This window comes from Juglans regia, chromosome 14, assembly GCF_001411555.2.
Source record: "Juglans regia cultivar Chandler chromosome 14, Walnut 2.0, whole genome shotgun sequence".
NCBI lineage: Eukaryota > Viridiplantae > Streptophyta > Magnoliopsida > Fagales > Juglandaceae > Juglans > Juglans regia.
This window is the reverse complement of record NC_049914.1, coordinates 20012796-20032214: the sequence shown is the minus strand read 5'-3', so window position 1 is coordinate 20032214 and position 19419 is coordinate 20012796. Positions and strand designations below refer to the sequence as shown.

Sequence of the window (19419 nt, the reverse complement as noted above, 5' to 3'; positions counted from 1 at the left end):
CTGATGAGTGACGTGGGTAGCTCGCTAAGCACCAAAGATGGTAAACTGAAATGACAAAATGAAACTAACCTGCAAACAAAAACAAAGAAAACAATAGCAAACAAAAAGGAAAAGAAAGAAAATAAAACAAAACAAAAATAAAACAAAACAAATAAAGAAAAACATACCTGCGTGGTGTGGTCAAGGTTGATAGACCGGATCCACAAGTGGAGTGTCTTCCACTTCTGGAACTTGCCTATCAATTAATACTTTAAGGCGTTGACCATTTACTTTAAAAATCCGACCATCCTTAAAATCTTCTATTTCTACCACCCTATTTGCAAAAAATTATTCACTACAAGAGGGCCGGTCCACCTAGACCTAAATTTTCCTGGGTGCTTATAGAGTCTAGAATCATATAAGAACACTAGGTCATTAGGCTTAAACGTCTTCCTACCAATATTTTTATCATGAAATGCTTTCGTTTTAGCCTTATAGATTTTAGAGTTCTCATAAGCAGTATTTCTCAGCTCCTCCAACTTAGTCAACTGAAATTTCCTATGCTTACTAGCATTCAATTTCGAAGAAATACTAATAGGAAAAGTATCACCTTAGTCGAGAAATGCATGCTTAAGACCTGAGAGCAGTGGCTTCAATTCCAATTTGGGACTATCCATGCATGAAGGAATCTACTTTTCCTTTTTCTTAGACAGCTCTTCTAATTTCGATTGCCAAATATGTGGGCCATAATCCTGAGGTTCATTAAAAATAGCACAAACATCAATAACATCAGATGAATCATTCATAGTATCAAACTCAGAATTAATAAGAAAATATTTAAGAGAAACAGAATCATGAGTTGTGTGAACTCCCTTGTCTATGCGTGTGTCAATCATGTATGTTTGGTGGCACTTATCATCTTCCTTGGACTGATTATTGATGTGGAAAATGTTGACCTCCATGGTAATGTTTCCAAAAGATAGTTTCATTAGCCCATTTCTGCAGTTTATAATTACATTAGCCGTAGTAAGGAAATGTCTACCTAATATGAGAGGAATCTTAGATTCAGAGTCAATAACCGACTGAGTATCCAAAATTAAAAAATCAACAAGGTAGTAAAACTTATCAATTTGGATCAAAACATCATCAACTATCCCTATTGGTTTCTTAACTAAACGGTCATCCAATTGAAGCACAACAGGAGTAGGATTAATTTCACCAAAACCAAGCTGCAAATAAATGGAATAAGGCATCAAATTTACATTAACTCCTAAATCTAGCAACACTTGCCCAAACTCATGATTCCTAATATTATATCCAATGGTGGGACAACCAGGATCCTTGTACTTAGGAGGAATTCGCTGCTCAATTAGAGCACTAACTTGCTATGTTAGAAATGATGTCTTCTTAACATGGTGCTTCCTCTTAACTGTATACAAAATTTTGAGAACTTTGCATAAGTAGGAACTTATTTAATAACATGCAAAAGATGAAGATTGATCTTTACCTGCCTGAGATTCTCCAAGATTTCATTGCTAGAATCCAAAGTTTGTATAGCAAATTTTAAAGCTTAAGGAAATGATACCTTAACTAGGCTCTTGATTACCTCAGCTTCTTTGGGCAACTCAGCACTATCCTTGCTTTGTTCCTCATCAACATCTTATGGCTTATCAGTTATTGGGATGTGTGAGGACTTATCACTTTGTGTCACAATGGCATTGACTTTCTTCAAATTTCCTTGAGCCATATGTTGACCTTGGGGTATGGATTGAGCTTGAGAAGGGAACTTGCCACACTCATTCACACTCAAGGAGCTCATCAACTTGGATACTTGGCTTTTTATCTCCTTATTTTCTTCAACAACCTGCGTAATCAAATATTCAAACTTTTGGTTAGTCTTACCATGTGCCTCAATAAAAGCATGCAAAGTGTCTTCTAAAGGATTCTTAGAAGATGAAGGTGCATGATATGGTGCAGGGTATGATCTGGGGAGTTGTGCAGGTGGCTGGTTTTCAGACTTCTAGCTAAAATTGGGGTGATTGCGCCATCCCAGATTATAGGTATAGGAATAAGGTGTAAAAGGTTTCTTGTACATACCTAAGGCATTACATTGTTCCTCATACATCCCTCTCATCTCAGCAAATGTGAGACACTCTTGGGTGAGGTGATCTACCCCGCCACACACAAAATATGGTTCAAAAGACTCTGCATGATTAGCCACGTGTATTGGCTTTAAGTCCTTAGTCTTTAACACATCTAGCTCCCTAGTGAGCATCTCAACCTTAGCCTTTAGGCTATCCTCTTCCCTAAGATGGTAAATTCCACCACCATTAGGGTTTCCTGCAGGTCGTGACTTATTTGTGCTTTCGGTAGCACTAGGTCTAGTCCAAGTGTGAGCTTTTTCAGCAAGCTCATTAAGGTATTCTATGGCCTCATCAGGATCTTTATGTAAAAACTCACCATTACACATCATCTCCACAAATTGGTGCTCTCTAGGTGTAAGTTCCTCATAAAAATAGCTCACTAAGCGCCAATTCTCATACCCATGGTGAGGACACATACTCAACAACTCTTTAAATCTCTCCCAAGACTAATACAAAGTCTCATTGTCCTTTTGTACAAAGGTGGAGATTTGCCTTTCGAATGCATTGGTCTTATGTTGGGGAAAATATTTATTAAAGAAGACTTGAGTCATCTCACTCCATGACCCAATAGATCGGGGTCTCAGTGAGTATATCCCACTCTTAGCTCTATCCTTCAAAGAGAAAGGAAAGAACTTAAATCTCACAACGTCATCAGTTGCATTTTGACTATGCGACAACTACTTCCTCAAACTCTCTAATATGCACATATGGATTTTCATTTTTTAAGCCATGAAAAGTAGGGAGTAACTGTATCATCCTTGTTTTAAAATCCAGTTGGCGAGTATTAGCTGGAAACATGATGCATGATGGTGTGGTTGTGCATGTAGAGTGGAGGTAATCATGAAGAGTTTTAATGGGTTGATCCTCGTGTTCACTCATTTCTTTGGGACTAGATGGATTGTCAAAGAAATGATTTAAAAAGCTTGATTCTGACTCTTCCACAGGCCTACAAGCAAATCTACCCAAGGTGTCTCTATATCTGTGCATGCAAGGTAACAAAATACTAAAAACTAAAAATACTATGAAAGGTAAGGAAAAAAAAATAATGCAACAAGCTAAAAGAGGGAACAAAGTTATCGCCTTTACAAATTGCTGAAATAAAAACCTATCTAGCAATTCTTCTATCGTTTCCCAGGCAACGACGCCAAAATTTAATTATGCCCCAAGAATAATGCGGTAGTTGTAGTACAGCTTTGGGGTGTCGATTCTACAGAGAGACAAATTAAAAGAATTGTAGAAAGAACAAAGAAACTAAAGAAATAGATTAAATTATTAATGAAAAAATAAAGATTAATTTTAAATGCAAATTAAAGTGAAAAAAAGTGACTAACGGAAAAAGTACTCAAGTTTGACAAACTATAAAGCGTCGGGAATCCCTTGTACAAACATGATATTTTAATTATTCTTAACTCATTGAATAACTCAATTGGGAACTCAATTTCTAATATTCTCAATTGGAAGGTATAGATTTATAAACCAAGATCAAACCAAATGTAACCCTTTGAAAAATCATTCACCACTTTTAAAATACATAAATTATTATCACTATTACGAAAATTCAACGACGACAATATACTCAGGAAGCGATATTGCAGCAAAGAATTAAATCAATATAGAAAAATAATTGATCCAAATATAACCAAAGAGTCAAACCATTCAATAGAAAAAATATGACTGAATCCATAAACAGAATAAATTCTATGATTATTTGGAGAAGAAAATATTAGCGATGAATTGAGAATGATAAAACAAAAGAATTTTAGTAATTGAAAATCAAATACATAAATCAAGAATAAATTAAAAATACCATATAATGTGCAAGTTCATCTCTAACTCTACTTGAGAATTTTGTTACCTATAAATATAATGGACAACAAAAATCTCAAGAGAAAAATAAAGTAAACGGTGGCCATGAAAATTAATTTTAGATCTTCCTCCTTCAAACTGAGCCGTCTCCCCTCTTCTCAACTCTCCAATTTCGTACTAATGATGTGCTTAAATATGGTAGGAAAGAAACCTTAATGTCATCATATTTCTGCACATAAAAATTGCTTAAATTTTAGGACTCAACCTGGTAGCCACATATACACTTCAAGAGTTCAAATTTGGAAATCCTTATGAGAGATAACTTTGTAGCCCTTTAAGATAGCTTTCCAACATATCAAGAATTGCATTAATCCGATATCTGAACGAAAAGTTATGATTAAAATAATAAAGTATATCCATTCTATCTCCTAGAACATTTTGGATTCTGATCCGAATTACTCTCAAACCCCATCATTATCCTTATTTGAAGAGTCCTACACTCGTTGAAAGTTCTTAGGTTGTTCCAACATCTTACCCACTTGAAAGTCTTTTAAATTTGAATGGGTTTGAACTTGCTCTTTTATAGACTCTGAAATTAAATATAAAAATAAATAAATAAATAAATAGAAACTCAATTCAAGAATACACATTAATTCTAATGATTTCTATTAACATTTTAGTATTTTAGTCCAATAATAGAGTTTTTAGAGTGCATTTTCGTACACTCATCAAATGATCACAAATGTGCTAGAAGTAGCGGCCCAGCAACGTAATAGTGCAAAATGCACTATGGCCGTGGGTCTCAAAATGCTAGATTTTGAACAGAGACAAATGAAAATTTGAGATTACAAGGGAAATGGCTTAGGAATGTCGGTGAAGGTAATGGTGGTGGTGATTGGCCGTGTGTGGCGGCGTAGAGGGCGGTTGAAGTCCGAAAAATCCAAAACGGAAATGGAGATAGATGGGCTTCACTGGTGGCGGATCGGGGCTGAGGATGGGTGGGTTAGGTAGCTGGGGTGTCGCCGATGATGTGGTGAAGAGGTGTTGGCCAATGGGTGGGTTAGGTAGATCGAGTTCAAAGAGTGCTGCGGCTTGATGCCGTGCGTGGAGGCTGACGACGGCACAAGAGGAGCTGGAAACTAGGACGTATGGTCGTCAGCTGGAGGGGAAGAAAATGGGAGGGGCGGTGACAGAAATGGGTGTCGCATGGCGGCATGGTGGAAGACGACGCACAGACAGGGAAGAGAGAGGGAAATTGCGTGCAGAAGAAGAGAGAGAGAGGAGAAAAGAAATGAAGAGAAAAAGAAAAGAAAAAGTGGAAAAAGAAAAAATGAGGGAAAGAAATGAGGTACAATCCTCACATCTTGGGTTACAAAAGTAATCCAACTAAAAAGATTTCAAAACAGCAGCTTAAATAAAATAATTTAAATGTAGTGACTAAATAAAAATAAAATAATTAAATCCACAGCCCTGCTCCCTCACCAACGCATTTTACATATTGCATGAAGCTCGGCAAGTCATTTCAACTGCGTTGAGAATAGTTGTTAGTAGGTCAGAACTCGTGGCTCGGTTCCTGTGTTTTATACTTTGTGGATTGTCACTTATAAGTTGGCGGAGCCTGAAGGCCTTACTCCCTCACCAACGCATTTCACATATTGCACAAAACTCAGCAAGTCATTTAGACTACGTTGATAATAGCTATTAGCAGGTTAGAGCTCGTGGCTTGGTTCCTGTGCTACTTTGTGGATTGACACTTATAGGTTCGCAGAGCTCAAGAGTCCTGCTCCCTCACCAATGCATTTCACATATTGCACGAAACTCGGCAAGTCCTTTAGACTGCGTTGAGAATAGTTGTTAGCAGGTCAAAGCTCGTGGCTCGGTTCCTATGCTTTATACTTCGTGGCCGATCTAGAGACCGGGCTTATCTGATTTAGGCTATTTATAGGAGACACAATAATGCAACACTCAAAATTAGTACATAAAATTTCAATTAATCATAATCTTACATTGTTCGAGCCTGACTTGGATTTTACGTACAAAATACTTCCTTAGGTGTTTGACATTCCATGGATGCGGCAACTCGTGTCCTTCATGGTCCTTAAGTCGATACGAACCAGGTCTTCTGGTTGCTGTTACCAGATACGGTCCTTCCCACTTGGATCCTAGTTTGCCTTCATTCTGAGTACTAATCCCTGTTTGTTTCAAAACCATGTCCCCCACTTTGAAATTGCGGGGCCGGACTCGTTTGTTAAAATTCTACTCAACTCTCCACTTGTTGGCTACCATTCGGCTTACAGCTTCCTCCCTCCTTTCTTCCAAAAATTCCAAGTTCTATCTCAATTGTTCGTCGTTACGATCTAGATCATAATGTTGCACTCGATATGTGGGTATTGCCACTTCAATCGGTATCATGACTTTTGTTCCATAGACGAGGGAGAAGGGAGTTTCTCCTGTTGGGGTTCTTACTGACGTTCGGTATGCCCAAAACGTACTCGAAAGTTCTTCAGTCCATTCCCCCTTCTGGTCTCCCAATTTCTTCTTCAAAATGTTAAGTAATGTTTTGTTGGTCACTTCTACTTTCCCGTTGAATTGGGGATGTCCCGGCAAAGAGTACTTAGTCTTGATTCTGAGCTCCGAGCACCATTCTTGATAATGAGAACAGTCAAACTGTCTCCCATTGTCCCATTGTCCCGTCAGATTATAGATTTCTGAGGAAGTTTGTAATTGCCCGAGCCGTAATCGTTGCTAGAGCCTCCGCTTTCACCCATTTTGTGAAATAGTCTACTGCCACCACCACAAACTTTACTCCTCCTTTGCCAGTAGGGAGGGGGCTGATGAGATCTAATCCCCATTGCGTGAAGGGCCATGAGGCAGTGATAGAAGTGAGTTTTTTTTTTTTTTTTTGGGGGGGGGAATGAGGAATAGGAGCGTTCTCTTGGCATTTGAGACACTTTCGGGCGAATTCATCGACATCCCTGTGAGCTTTAGGCCAATAGTATCCTGCTCGAGTAGTTCACGCTGCTAATGCCCTTCCACTCGCATGATTTCCACAAACTCCTTCTTGTATTCCTGCCAGCACATACTGAGCTTGTTCAGAGGAGATACATCTTAATAGAGGCTTGGCGTAGCCTCTTTTGTATAGAACTCCCTTTACCAAAGTGAACCGAGCCGCTCGGTGCTAATTTTTCGGGCCTCTTCCCTATCTTCCGGAAGGATTCCCCCTTGAAGAAATTTTAAAATGTCCGTGGCCCATTCTGGGGGTTGTAGGTCCTCAATAATTGACACCCGAATTCCTACTGCTGCCACATCAATAGTTCGAATTACAACGTGATCTAGGAGTGGGAATTCTTCTTGCCCTGAGGCAGCTTTGGCTAGCTGATCTGCTTCTTGGTTCTCTTCTCTCGGAATTTGATGGATGGTAGAGTACTAGAAGAGATCTCGCTTTTCTCCTACTCATTGGAGATATTTTTTCAGATTTTCTCCTTTTGTAAGGAATTGTTCGGTTACCTGCCCCACCACTATCTGAGAGTCAACTTTTACTTCAACTTCAGTTTCACCCAAAGATCTGGCAATCGTTAGACCTAACAAGAGTGTTTCATACTCGGCTTCGTTATTGGTGGCTTTGAATCCAAGCTTGAGGATGTAATCAAGTTTTTCACCTGAGTCTGTTATTATACAGACTCTTACTCCTCCCCCAAAGGATGAGCTGTCGACGTAGACCTGCCACGGCTTGCCCTAAGGCATAAGGACCATTTCTTTTGGAAAATTCGAGAACTCGGGTACAAAATCTGCTAACACCTGGCCCTTTATTGCGGTGTGTGGAAGATACTCGATCTCAAACTCACTTAACTTGATCGCCTAGTTAGTCATCTGACTAGAAGTATCTAGTTTCTGCAATATTTTTCTCAAGGGAATATCAGTTTGGACTTTTATTGGGTGAGCTTGAAAGTAGGTCTTAACTGTCTGGCAATGATCACCAATGCGAATGCTAACATTTCCGTTTGGGGGTACCTAGCTTTTACCCCTCGAAAGGCTCTGCTTACATAATAAAATGGGCATTGAACTCAATCTTCTACTCGGGTCAACACGGAGGACACCGCATTGGGCGATACAGCCAGGTAGACAGTTAGGTCTTCTCCTGGCGTGGTTTGGCTGAGCAAAGGTGAATGAGCCAAGTATTCCTTCAACTTGCTGAAGGCCCTTCCGCAATCTTCATCCCATTCTTGTACATTTCGCAGGACCTTGAAGAAAGGACGGCACCGGTCGGTTGACTTTGCAATGAAACGGCCCAGGGCAGCTATCTTCCCTATCAGTTTCTGGACTTCATTGATAGTTTGGGGTGGAGGCATGTCCACGATCACCTTAATTTTTCCGAGATTAGCTTCAATCCCTCCCTCGGAGACCATGAAACCCAAGAATTTTCCTGATTCGACTTCAAATGCACATTTTTGTGGGTTGTGCTTCATCTTGTATTTTCCCATTACTGCGAAAGCTTCTTGGAGGTCATCAAGATGTTGCTCGGACTCCTTGCTCTTAACCAGAAGATTGTCTACATAGACTTCCATGTTTTTTTCGATCTGGTTTTTGAACATTCGGTTGACCAAACACTGGTATGTTGCTCCTACATTTTTTAGGCCGAATGACATTGCTTTGTAGCAATAAAGTCCTCTATCGGTGATAAATGCCATTTTTTTCCTTCTCATCGGGGCTCATCCTAATCTGATTGTAGCTGGAGTATGCATCTATGAGCTGAGCAAGGTGTGTCCGGTCGTCGAGTCCACTCTTAGATCTATCCTTGGAACGGAAAACTATCTTTAGGACAGGCTTTGTTTAAGTCGGTGAAGTCAACACACATTCTCCATTTCCCACTTGCCTTCTTGACCAGTACAACGTTGGAGAGCCATTTGGGATAGTGAACTTCTCGAATGAACCCCGCAGTTAGAAGGGGTTCCACTTCTTCAGCAATGGCCGCTTATTTATCCGTACTGAAACTATGGCGCTTTTGCTTGACTCTTTTGGCCTCGGGGTTTACACCAAGGTGGTGTTCTATTACCGATCCATTGATACCAGGCATTTCTTCATGGCACTAGGCGAAGACATCACGATGTTCCACAAGTAGTTGCTTCCACAAGTAGTTGCTTCATAGACTGGCTTAGCTCGGCAGACATTTTAGATCTCATACGCACAATCCGCTTTGGTTTTTTAGGATCCATTGGTATCAAAAGTAGTGGCTCGTTGGGTTACCCCTAGCTCAGTGCCTCTTCATCCCTAACTTCACGGTCTAGTTCAGTTACAGGTGGAGGTGGAGGCATGGCCGCCCCATTGAGTTCCGCCTGCCTCAATGCCTTTTCATCCCCTACCTCTTGGTCTGGTTTGGTCTGAGCCAGAAGTGGAGGTGTGGCCACTTCCATGCGGCCTTGCTCAAGAGTTTGTATAGCTATTGCTTTCGACTTCATCTCCCTGGTGTAGCAATCTCTTGCGGTTTGCTCTTCGCCATGCATTTCTCCTACTCCCGATGGAGTCGGAAATTTTACCTTCAGGTGATATGTGGAAGTCACAGTTTTCATTTGGTTCAAGGATGGGCATCCGAGTATCACATTGTACGAAGAAGGGGCCTTCACTACCAAGAAGCCTATCATAAGAGATGTTGTTTTGGGAGCGGTTCCTACCAATACAGACAGAGCGATTGCCTCGATCGGTTGGATGGTGTCCCCTGTGAAGCCTTTGAAGGGCATAGGTGCTGGCCGCAACCTATCGGGAGTGATCCCCATCTTAACGAATGCTTCCTAAAAGAGGATATCGGTGGAACTGTCATTGTCGATTAATACTCTTTTGGTCTAATAGTTAGCAATTTGCGTTGTTACTACAAGTGCATCGTCATGAGGGTGCCATAAACCCACTCCATCTTCTTCGCTGAATGTCACAAGATATTCTCAAGATGAATCTCTGTTGTTACGGGATGGTCATTGGGCAGAGAATACTTCTTCGTACCTGACCCTCCTTGCATAGGCTTTTCATGCCGAGGAAGTCCTTCTCCCATCGTATCCTCCAGCTATGGTGCTAATTTCACCTATGGAGGGTTATTTTCTTCTCGAATTTCCTTGACACGGGTTCTCTTCACGGGGGTTTGCAGTTCTTCTTTTGTCTGGGCTTTTATTGTTCCTCCTAGCAGGGTTTTGGTCTTTGTAGGTCGGGCTGTAACTCCTGCGAATTGGACCCTGATTCCTACGAATGGGGCTTCGGTCCTGGTTTCTCCAAGAGTAAGGACGGTAGTCCTGTCATGGTTCATCCCTCTTGTCTTTATATTGGTTGGCACAAATCTCTAGGCCTTCAAATCTTCTCCACTTCCTATAGCAATTTTGCGTGTAATGTCCACTACTCCTATGGAAGGAACAATATTTGGGGTGCGACAAACTTTGTCTTTGCTCTTCATGTTTTCTTAGGTCCTCCTCAACTTCTACCATTAAATTAGAGTGTATACGAGGGCTAGGTTTTCCTTTGTCCTTGGTTTTGTAAATCCTTTTCTTGTGGGCCCCTTGGTTCGACCCCTGGTGACAGTCTGCCGTTTTCTTATCCGCCCTTTCCAAGTCACTCTTTCTGGGGGCAGTTAACACTTGGAGTGTATCCTCTCCATTTATGTAACCGTCTGCTCGGTCCATGAATTCCCTTAGGGTTGATGGGGTCTTTATGGCGATCTTTGTCATAAAGGGGTTACGAGGCCAGACCCCCCCTAACAATGCGGCCAGAGTGATCTTTTTGTCTTGGTCATTCGTCGTCATCCATTCTTTGTTGAGCCGGGAAAGGTATGACTTAAGGGTCTCATCATCCCTCTACTTAACAATCAATAGATAGGCCGCTGGCCTTCTCCTCATTCGGCTGGCCATGAACTATGTTAAGAACTGATGTGCCAGCTTGTTGAAACTATCTACGGTTCCAGACCGCAGAGAACTAAACCACACTCGTGCTGCCTCTTTCAGGGTGAGGGGGAGGCCCTACATGCTATCTCATTGGGGAAGCCGTGGAGAGTCATATGGGCTTTAAAGGTCTCCAAGTGGTCCAACGACTCCTTCGACCCATCGTATGCTTCCATCTGAGGAACTTTAAACTTTGGAGGTATAGGTACAGCCAAAATCCCAGTACTGTATGGTAGTTCAACGTTGGTGAGTAGCTAGTCCATTGTGGAAGGTAGGCCTATTTGCTTTGCTACTTCCATTTGGATTTGCAAATTTACTCTGCATTGTTCCTCATCTGCTATGGTTGCATTAGGCTGAGGATGGTCCCCAGAGTGATGACTCCGTTGGTCTGCCTCGAGTTCTTCGTCATTCCTTCGTAAGGCAATGTTCTCTTGTCGGAGGGTCTCCATGTCTGCCATGAGTTTCTGTATTGCTTTATTTTGCTAATTGAATCTTGCTTCCATTGCTTCAGATTGCATCTTTGCATGCTGCCGGCATACGAAGGACACGCTAGTTATGGGATAATAAAGATCCCACAGATGGCGCCACTGTTGTTGTTGTGTTTCGCTAGCCTGGGCAACTTCATACCCTTGGTATACGAGCGATCACCAGCATAGTAACTACTGGGGGGGGAGGGACCTTGGGGTATGTTGATCCTCTGATGCTTAAGTCAGTATGGTGAAGAAGAAGATGATAAACAGTAATGAAGATGAGAGTGTAAGGTGATAGTGATAGATTGACTGATTACCTTGTAAGTTGCTGGTAGTGTCCTATTTATAGTTACCGACCAGGTCCCCACTATAGTGGGGTGTTGCATAGCAGGGGATAATACACTTGTGTTGTTGATTCACCGAACTGCTCATGTGCCGTCTTCTTATCTAGTTGTGAAGGGCTTAGGTTTGCTGCATGTTGCTTGGGCCTTCTGCCCTGGGCCGCATTAAATGCGGCATGCTTTCTATCCTGCGTTCCATCTGATGATGTATGCCATGCCCCTTCCTTCTCAAGCCTTGCCTTCGTCTTCTATTATGTTGGCCTAGCTCGACCTAGGTCTCTCTCCTGCCCAAACGCTGATCCAGGTTGTTTGTTTGACTCAATCCATGTGATATGGCTGGGCCTTGCCTTTGGCCCAGTCCGACCCAGACCACATATATGGGTTGTGATCTGGGCCCATCCTTTGGCCTAGTATAAGGGATTTTCTCCATTCACAGTTCTATAATTGAGAGTGAAGGATAGTAAGAAAGTAAATATGTTTACAAATTGGAGTGAAATATGTATTATCTACGTTGTTGACATCATGCAATTTGATTAGTATGAAAAATCTAAAATTAATTTTTTGTCAATCAAGTCATGTTATATCAGCATTGTGAATATGATTTTTCATTTATTTTGGACCTCAACCCGTTTTGAAGAATATGAAATTATTTGATAGATAAGCTTGACTTAGAGCACTGACATTGGTCTAGTCAAATGCCAGTGAACTCTAACGTTAGATTTAGATAGTGAGTTGAGATAATATGAGTTAAGATAAAAGTTGAAAGTTGAATAAAATATTATTAGAATATTATTTTTTGATCTTATTATTATTTTGAGATTTGAAAAAAATGAATTGTTTATTGTATTTTATATGAGAATTTGCGAAAGTTGTAATTATGAGATGAGATGAGTTAAGATCAACTCTCAATCCAAACAAAGTCTAAATTTTACATTTTTTGAGTTAAAATCCCTATATTGGATTACCCAAGGGGATATTTTCTCAATTTTGAGCTACAGTATAGTGAATTTCTCTCCCTTATCATACTTGGCGAGACATTGTAGAAACCAAACCTTTATTTTATTCTTTCCATCCAACTGCCCCTCTCTCTTTCCCTCACATTTCTCTTCCTTACATTTTGCAATTTCTAGGATTTTCAGTGCTTTCTTCTATCATCGTCGCTTCAAACACGCTTTATAGAATAGAGAAATCGTAGCCAATAGCCTTGAATCTTAATTCTCACAGGTTTGTCATTTGTTCCTCCCAAAAATTCCTTCTTCTTTTGGAAAATATTTGTGATTTTGCGCCTTTTGTTTGCCTTGAGTTGTAACATCTCACTGGAAGGCCCAAACCACATGACTTATACTTTAAAAGGACTAGTCAATGATATAAATGGAGCCTCATTAGAATCTTATAAAGAGCAATAATTTTTCCTTTTCAAACAATGTGATATCTCATTCATCACTTATCCTTATTTTTATCATACGAGGTATCACAAATAGAGTTACAACCAACTTACATCCAGGTAGTATTGTGAAATATAAGATTCTTAATCATCTAGTGCACCACTGCAAGCCAGACTGTGCTAAGCATTAGAGGTGTCTGGATTTACGAGGCGTATGTAGATTGTTCCCACCTTGGTTCAGTAACTAGGCCAGCATCCAGTTTGCAGATTTTCCCTTTTTTTTTTTTTTCTTTCTTTTCTTTGTTGATATGTAGTTGTTGCAAGTATAATCAATAACGTTTTAAAAGGTCTTGCAGAGCATGATTGTTGCAGCTTAGATGTCAATCCAAAGCATATGAAGTTGGACATTTACCATTTCTGTCTCTAATGGGTACAAATGCATGGCTAGTTTTCGATTGTCCCGTTACCTCTATGATGATTTGTTTGACATATATATATTTATCAAATCAAATAATAGTAATTCTATATATAATCGTAAAGTGCATAAATACTGCGTAATTATTTTGAAAAAGAGTGAGATTTATTATTAAATTTTTTTTAATATTTTTTATATGGATCCCATATTTTATTAACTTTTTTTAAAACGATTACACGACGGTTATATAATTCATGATTACAAATATATTTTCTCATCAAGTAATGATGATGCTCATATTATGAGATTTTGTAGTCCTTTTTTTTGAGTGGCCAAAATACTGCACATGAAGAAACACCTCAACAACCATGGCTCCATGGGGATATCTCCATGAGATCTCTTTCATGATTCCCATGTTTTGTTTGGAAATAATAACTTTAAATAAAAATTAAATTATTAATTAATATATAAAAGATATTGTATAATATTAAAAAAAATATTAAAATATATAATATTATATTATATTATTATTTTAATTTTAAGATAATTAATCTAATATAAATTAGATTAGTCAAAATTTTGGCTATATATTACCAATGCTCTTACAAGCTTTTTAGTTTTCTAGGTAATATACTAGTCGGAAATGAGCATTTATTGGAATGTGGAACCTTTTTATCTGTGTTGATCAAAAAGTAATTGCATCTGTTCTTGGACCTCTCACTCATTAAAAGAACTTTTACATTTAATAAATTAGAAAATTTTGATATCCTCTTATAATACTTTTCTTCAATTAATATAAAAATCATAAAAAATAAATAAACCATTAACTGTTTAGTATTTAGTGCTATAAGAAAATAAATAAAATTATAAAGCTTATTTTCGCATTTTACATTTACTAATAAATGCATTTAAAGGTAGACGATGCCAGTGGGTGCATTCAGTATCAGCGCGCGAGGGACAGGCACTGGTTTGTCTCTGAAGTGTGTAGAAGGGGGGAAGGAACTTGAAGAAAAGGAAGGTAAACGAGTTAAAAAGTGGTTTTCATGGCTTCTGGGTTACAGATCCAAGGGGACGAGTCCGTGCTCTTGCGCGTAACACATTCCAACCTCAAGTCCTTCTCCGCCGACATTCGCTTCTCGCTTCAGGTAAGCAACCCGCCTACCAACCTTCCCTGCCAATTATCCGAACAAATTTCATATTTTTTTGTTGCCCGATTACACCTTCCCTTCCTCTTTGATCTTAGATGACAGTGGAATCCGTGAAAGAAAAGCTATGGAGAAAATGTGGCACTTCCGTCAATTCTATGGGCCTTCAGCTCTACGACGATACCAACACCAAGATTTCGGATTTGACCGACAATTCGAGGCCGTTCGGATTCTATTCTCCGCTTGATGGGTAAGACGAATTCACTTTCCTTAATTACGCACACATATATAGTTTGGGTTGCTTTTATAGTTGTTGAAAGTGGCTAGCTTGATGAAAACTGTTGAAAGTATAAGGCACCATTAACTAATGGTTCAAATTTTGCTTGTGGAAAACTTCAAATTCACCTAACATCATAATTGCACGTCTCTGTTGGATCTTGTGCCTTCTGGCTGGTGCAAAGTGCACTCTAACCCCCTTACATGAATGTTGCTTCAGGTACCGGTTACATGTTATAGATCTTGACCCTTCATCGGTAACCTCTGGTGGTTGGCTGGAAGACACTTCATTGGTGGAGAAATACTCCATTTCAGAAGAAGCTTATGAGAAACGTGATGGTAAAGTTTCCACAAAATGCGTTGTTTTTAATTATTAGTGTTATTAAAGGAGTAGTGCTATATGAAGGCCTTTACACCATATACCATCCATGTGACATAATTTGATTTTGAAGATAAGTTTTAAAATTTGAATCTTACAAATCAAATTATGCCATGTGGATGGTGTGTGTTGTAAAGGGCTAAGGCCTTCAAATAGAATTATTCAAGCTGTGAAAGCTCACATGGTTAAAATTTTTGTAGTAAAATATTTGACATGACAATTATGACTGAAGTCGTTGGTGAGGAAATTAGTTCCTGGCTTCACAAATTTTAGTTAACTAGACATTACAACACAGGCATGCAAGATGTGTATCAATTTTTGGGGTTGTTGGGGACTGGAGTTAGACTCGCAAGATGCTATGGTACTTGGTGCATACGAGCTTCATTGGCCAAAATTGGAATGGGAATTGAACAGTGGCAACAGTACAAGTGACATTATGCACAAACTAGTTCAACATAAGGAAGCATTTTGATGTGTATGAACTACTTCCCAAGGGAAAATTAATTTGAGCTGATTTGTGGTCCCATATAAATCTCTAGTTGCTTAACTCAGAACAACAGGCATATTAAGTGCATGCCATGGTGAGAAGGGGTTTCCATGCATTTATTTGTTTTTATTCATGGTCTAGGATGTTGTGAAAGGCCTATTTTTGGTTGTGTGATAAGAAATTTCCCTTTTCTTCTTTGGATCTTAGTCTTTTTATATTATTATTATTATTATTATTATTATTATTATTTTTGTTTACCATACAAGTGCATCCTAACATATCAGGGGCATTTGACAATATTTTTTGAGTCCAGAATAGTGAGAAAGTGCCTCAAGTTTGATAAAGAAAGCCTGCGATTATGTGTATAACACACACACACACACACACACACACACACTTTCTCAATATATATAAATGTATACAGGCACGTGTATAGATTGTGCGCGTGTGACCATGACTGTATGAAAGTTGAAAACACATAATAGATTTGATTAACTGTTCATGCATATTTTATGCTGTTCAATTACTTTGGTGTGTTTCAGGAACTTTTAGAAAATTTAAGGGAAAATTGACCTCCCAAAATCCATCAACTCCCGGGAACAAGGTAAGCTCCATGGTTTTATTCCTTTTTGAATTAACAAATTAGTTTTTTTCTATGTAAGCAATGTGCAATTGTTGCTTCAGTTAACTTGGAGTTTATTTATAGATACCTGACAACCACATGGAAAATCTATGTGCCAATATCAAGGTTAGGTGATTCTTTTTTGGTGTATGTGTATGCGTATTTTTTTTTTTTTGGGACCTTGTTTCCCCTTTCAACTAGTTATTCTGTTGATGACAAAAATTTAGTGCATTAACTGGAACTTGTATCAGCTGAAGTGATGTTGCATGTTAATGAGGTAAAGCTTTATGGATGAGAAAACCAATAAGCAGTGAATAATTCCCATTCTGGAAAATTCATCTTGGGAGACACTCCAAAAGAAATAAGCTACAAATCAAACATGATGAGCGGATTAATTTATAAATCGGATTAATTTATAAATTGTTTCAAGAACAAAGTGGAGTACATTATGCATGAATGGTCGATGCAATGATTAACTTATGTCTTCTCATTTATCCTTTTCTGAATTTTATAATTAAGCTAGGAGATAGATGTGAAGTTGAACCAGGGGAGAAACGAGGTACTGTAAAATTTGTGGGTCTGGCAGAAAACCTGGCACCTGGTAACTGGGTTGGAGTTCAATATGATGAACCATTGGGAAAACATGATGGCATGTAAGTTGGCGCTTTAGTTATCAATTTTTTTTTTTATGGTTTCTTGTAGATAATATTTTTCAATTTTTTATGTTTGGTTTCATTTATTTAATATTATTGATGATTTCCTGCAGCAACATACTCTTAAATATATGTTTTACGTTTATCAGAAGTGCATGCCAGCCCACAATTTAAAAGGTCTTTGAAGTCATTAAAGAAACAAATTAGATGTAGGATCGCTAGAACTTATTTAGAAAAACTAGATTCAATTCATATATACCATGGAAATGCTTGTGGAGTTATCCGCGGAAAAAACTAAACATGAATTTTATAGTACCATTCTATTTTTCTGAAAAAGGACTTATTTTGATTAGAGATTAGTTCTCAAGGTAAGACTGTGGTCCTACCTGTAAACCAACTCTCAAGGTGAAATAGGCAAAAGAAAAATGAATAAACCAGAGCAAAAATGGCTCCTTTCTGACAATTGTCTCTGGCTGTCTGCTACTTGGGCTTCATTCTTATATGACTACTCATCACTCATTTTGGAGTCATTTCAAGTTTTGAACTGTATTCATTTTGTGTTGGGACTTGACTTCTTGCGCTCAAGTGAATTCTTGCTGCTGCTTGCTTGCCTTTTAGATTGTAAACTTTAATTACCTTCCTCTTGTAATAGATTGTCATGCTATGTTGTCCACATTCATTAGAATCTCTTCAACATGTTTCAGGGTGAAAGGAGTACGATACTTTGATTGCCCTCCGCTTCATGGTGCAATGGTTAGGCCAGACAAAGTAAAGGTGTGTATTCAACTATGCTCTGGCCATCCTTTAGCTCTTGTAATGCTGATTATTATCCTTTAAAATATGGAGGTATTTTACTGTTGGCCTGATCCACACTGTAGAAGCATACTTGGTTTACCTCAATGAATGAGAATCAATGCCCTCATGTAAGTTCAGCCACTTTCATGATTAAAAATGATGGTTTTCAGGCTTGTATTGAGCCTTGCCCAGGTTTCACGAAGTGCTATTGCCGGTTTAACATTTGTGGACCCTCAATCTAGGAAATTACGTTTGTTGCACACATTGGAATTACTATTAGTAATTACAACATCTTTCAAAGCATTTCCACATTGGGATTTAATGTACTATGGCTAGATATTTTGTTCTGAGGACCAAAGGAGTTTGATTGATTGGAATGAGAGAAATTTATTCACTGAATCTCAATGTTCTGTAAATGCAAGTAATTGGTGCTTGTCCACTGATAACCAATTAAAAGTCTGGAACCTCGCAAACATGCCATCTCTATTTTAGCCCAAACAGTCAAAAAATATTGCTTTATGGAATGTACCTCACAGTGATGCAAAAGAAGCTCAATTGTTTCCTTTTCCCCATTCCTTTTTACACATACAACACCTATCCATCATTATAATGTACCTTTTTCTAAGATTTCGAAAGTGATGCCTTTTAAAAGTACAGATCCAAATGTACCTGCTACATATGATCTATTGATCTGATATATTATTTGCGCTCTTATTATTCTGTTCTATAATTCGACTTATTCAATTAGGTAGCCATAAAAATGTAGTTAATTACACATGCAATATGGTGAACACTAATAAAAATTTGAATGCAAAGTTTGCATCTGAAAAACTCATGGTGCGGACATGTAGACCCCGTTCAAAGACTTCTGCTCAAAAGCCTCAATAATTTAGATGTTGATACAAATCTTAAATCTTGTTTCAGGTTGGCAACTACCCCGAAAGAGATCCCTTTGAAGTGGACGAAATATAGGCAGGTCATGAAGAGACTACTCCGTGCTTCGTGTTTTTATGTAATGCTTATAACCTTCTGGATGTATTGAGACAGCAACTTCTTTACTTGGATCTGTTACAATTAAGACACTTTTGGCTTGAGGGATTGATTTCAACTCTTAAGCGGTATTGAGATAAGGAAGGAATGGAACTCTTGGCTTGAGTGTTCTAGCAGCAGTCTGGATGTATTTTTGTGTGGAGGACATGCTATAATTTTTCAGGGTCGCCAAAAAGGTCGGGGCAGGGAGTGAAACATGCTGCAGTTCCCAAGTATGATGAACGATTGCTCTCTAGAATCGGCTGATTTTCTTCTGAGTGAAAAATAATGATGAATGATTTCTATTTTCTAACTATACAAAGGAGCTGTGTTGCGAACATCTTGTTCTGTTCAAGTTCTTGGTTTCTCTTCCCATTCTCTTACTCCAACCTGTTTGTAAAGAAAGGAGACATGTCACGGTAAAAGTGGAGGAGGCCCTTCATGCACCTATACCATATGCGTTTCAGATTTGCAAAAACAACTTAACCTGAAGCATCTCCAATGTAAATAAGGGAGCTCTGTGATTTCTTCCGTGTGAATAGCTCTTCAAAATAAAACAACTGAAAGTAGTGATCACAGA

At 38.8% G+C, this 19419-nt stretch overlaps 3 protein-coding genes and 1 non-coding gene across 5 annotated transcripts; 2 read left to right on the top strand and 2 right to left on the bottom strand.

Moving 5' to 3' along the window:
- The first annotated feature begins 2519 nt into the window (after positions 1 to 2519).
- On the top strand, positions 2520 to 2627 carry LOC118344628. The gene has a single exon (XR_004798408.1). It is a non-coding gene; the product is annotated as a small nucleolar RNA R71 (small nucleolar RNA).
- Positions 2628 to 7079: 4452 nt separating this feature from the next.
- Positions 7080 to 8494, bottom strand: LOC109019290. The gene is made up of 3 exons (XM_019001560.1): positions 8006 to 8494; positions 7437 to 7664; positions 7080 to 7355 (listed from the first exon to the last, which is right to left on the bottom strand). The coding sequence occupies exons 1-3, from the start codon at positions 8492 to 8494 to the stop codon at positions 7080 to 7082; spliced, it is 993 nt and encodes a 330-aa protein (XP_018857105.1).
- A 681-nt stretch (positions 8495 to 9175) lies between these two features.
- Positions 9176 to 9700, bottom strand: LOC109019289. Its single transcript, XM_019001559.1, has one exon. The coding sequence runs from the start codon at positions 9698 to 9700 to the stop codon at positions 9176 to 9178; it is 525 nt and encodes a 174-aa protein (XP_018857104.1).
- A 4675-nt stretch (positions 9701 to 14375) lies between these two features.
- LOC108980602 (tubulin-folding cofactor B-like) lies at positions 14376 to 19182 on the top strand. 2 transcript variants are annotated; one of them, XM_035685519.1, is made up of 8 exons: positions 14376 to 14598; positions 14697 to 14848; positions 15095 to 15213; positions 16283 to 16344; positions 16447 to 16488; positions 16882 to 17015; positions 17720 to 17789; positions 18735 to 19182. In XM_035685519.1, the coding sequence occupies exons 1-8, from the start codon at positions 14497 to 14499 to the stop codon at positions 18780 to 18782; spliced, it is 729 nt and encodes a 242-aa protein (XP_035541412.1). In that variant the 5' UTR covers positions 14376 to 14496; the 3' UTR covers positions 18783 to 19182. The 2 variants fall into 2 exon arrangements, with proteins under 2 accessions (XP_035541412.1, XP_035541413.1); XM_035685520.1 differs by lacking the exon at positions 16447 to 16488.
- Positions 19183 to 19419: the final 237 nt, after the last annotated feature.

Bases quoted from the DNA above. Each gene is read 5' to 3' on its own strand.
- LOC109019290 (XM_019001560.1), bottom strand. From the start codon at position 8,494: ATGGAAGTCTATGTAGACAATCTTCTGGTTAAGAGCAAGGAGTCCGAG. The intron at 7,665-8,005 runs GTAGAAGATTGA...CTTATGCCTTAG, and splicing joins TGTCCTCCGTGTTGACCCGA to GGCAAGCCGTGGCAGGTCTA. The intron at 7,356-7,436 runs GTAACCGAACAA...GATCTCTTCTAG, and splicing joins CTCAGATAGTGGTGGGGCAG to TACTCTACCATCCATCAAAT.
- LOC109019289 (XM_019001559.1), bottom strand. From the start codon at position 9,700: ATGGGGATCACTCCCGATAGGTTGCGGCCAGCACCTATGCCCTTCAAA.
- LOC108980602 (XM_035685519.1), top strand. From the start codon at position 14,497: ATGGCTTCTGGGTTACAGATCCAAGGGGACGAGTCCGTGCTCTTGCGC. The intron at 16,345-16,446 runs GTAAGCTCCATG...GTTTATTTATAG, and splicing joins CATCAACTCCCGGGAACAAG to ATACCTGACAACCACATGGA. The intron at 16,489-16,881 runs GTTAGGTGATTC...TTTATAATTAAG, and splicing joins ATCTATGTGCCAATATCAAG to CTAGGAGATAGATGTGAAGT.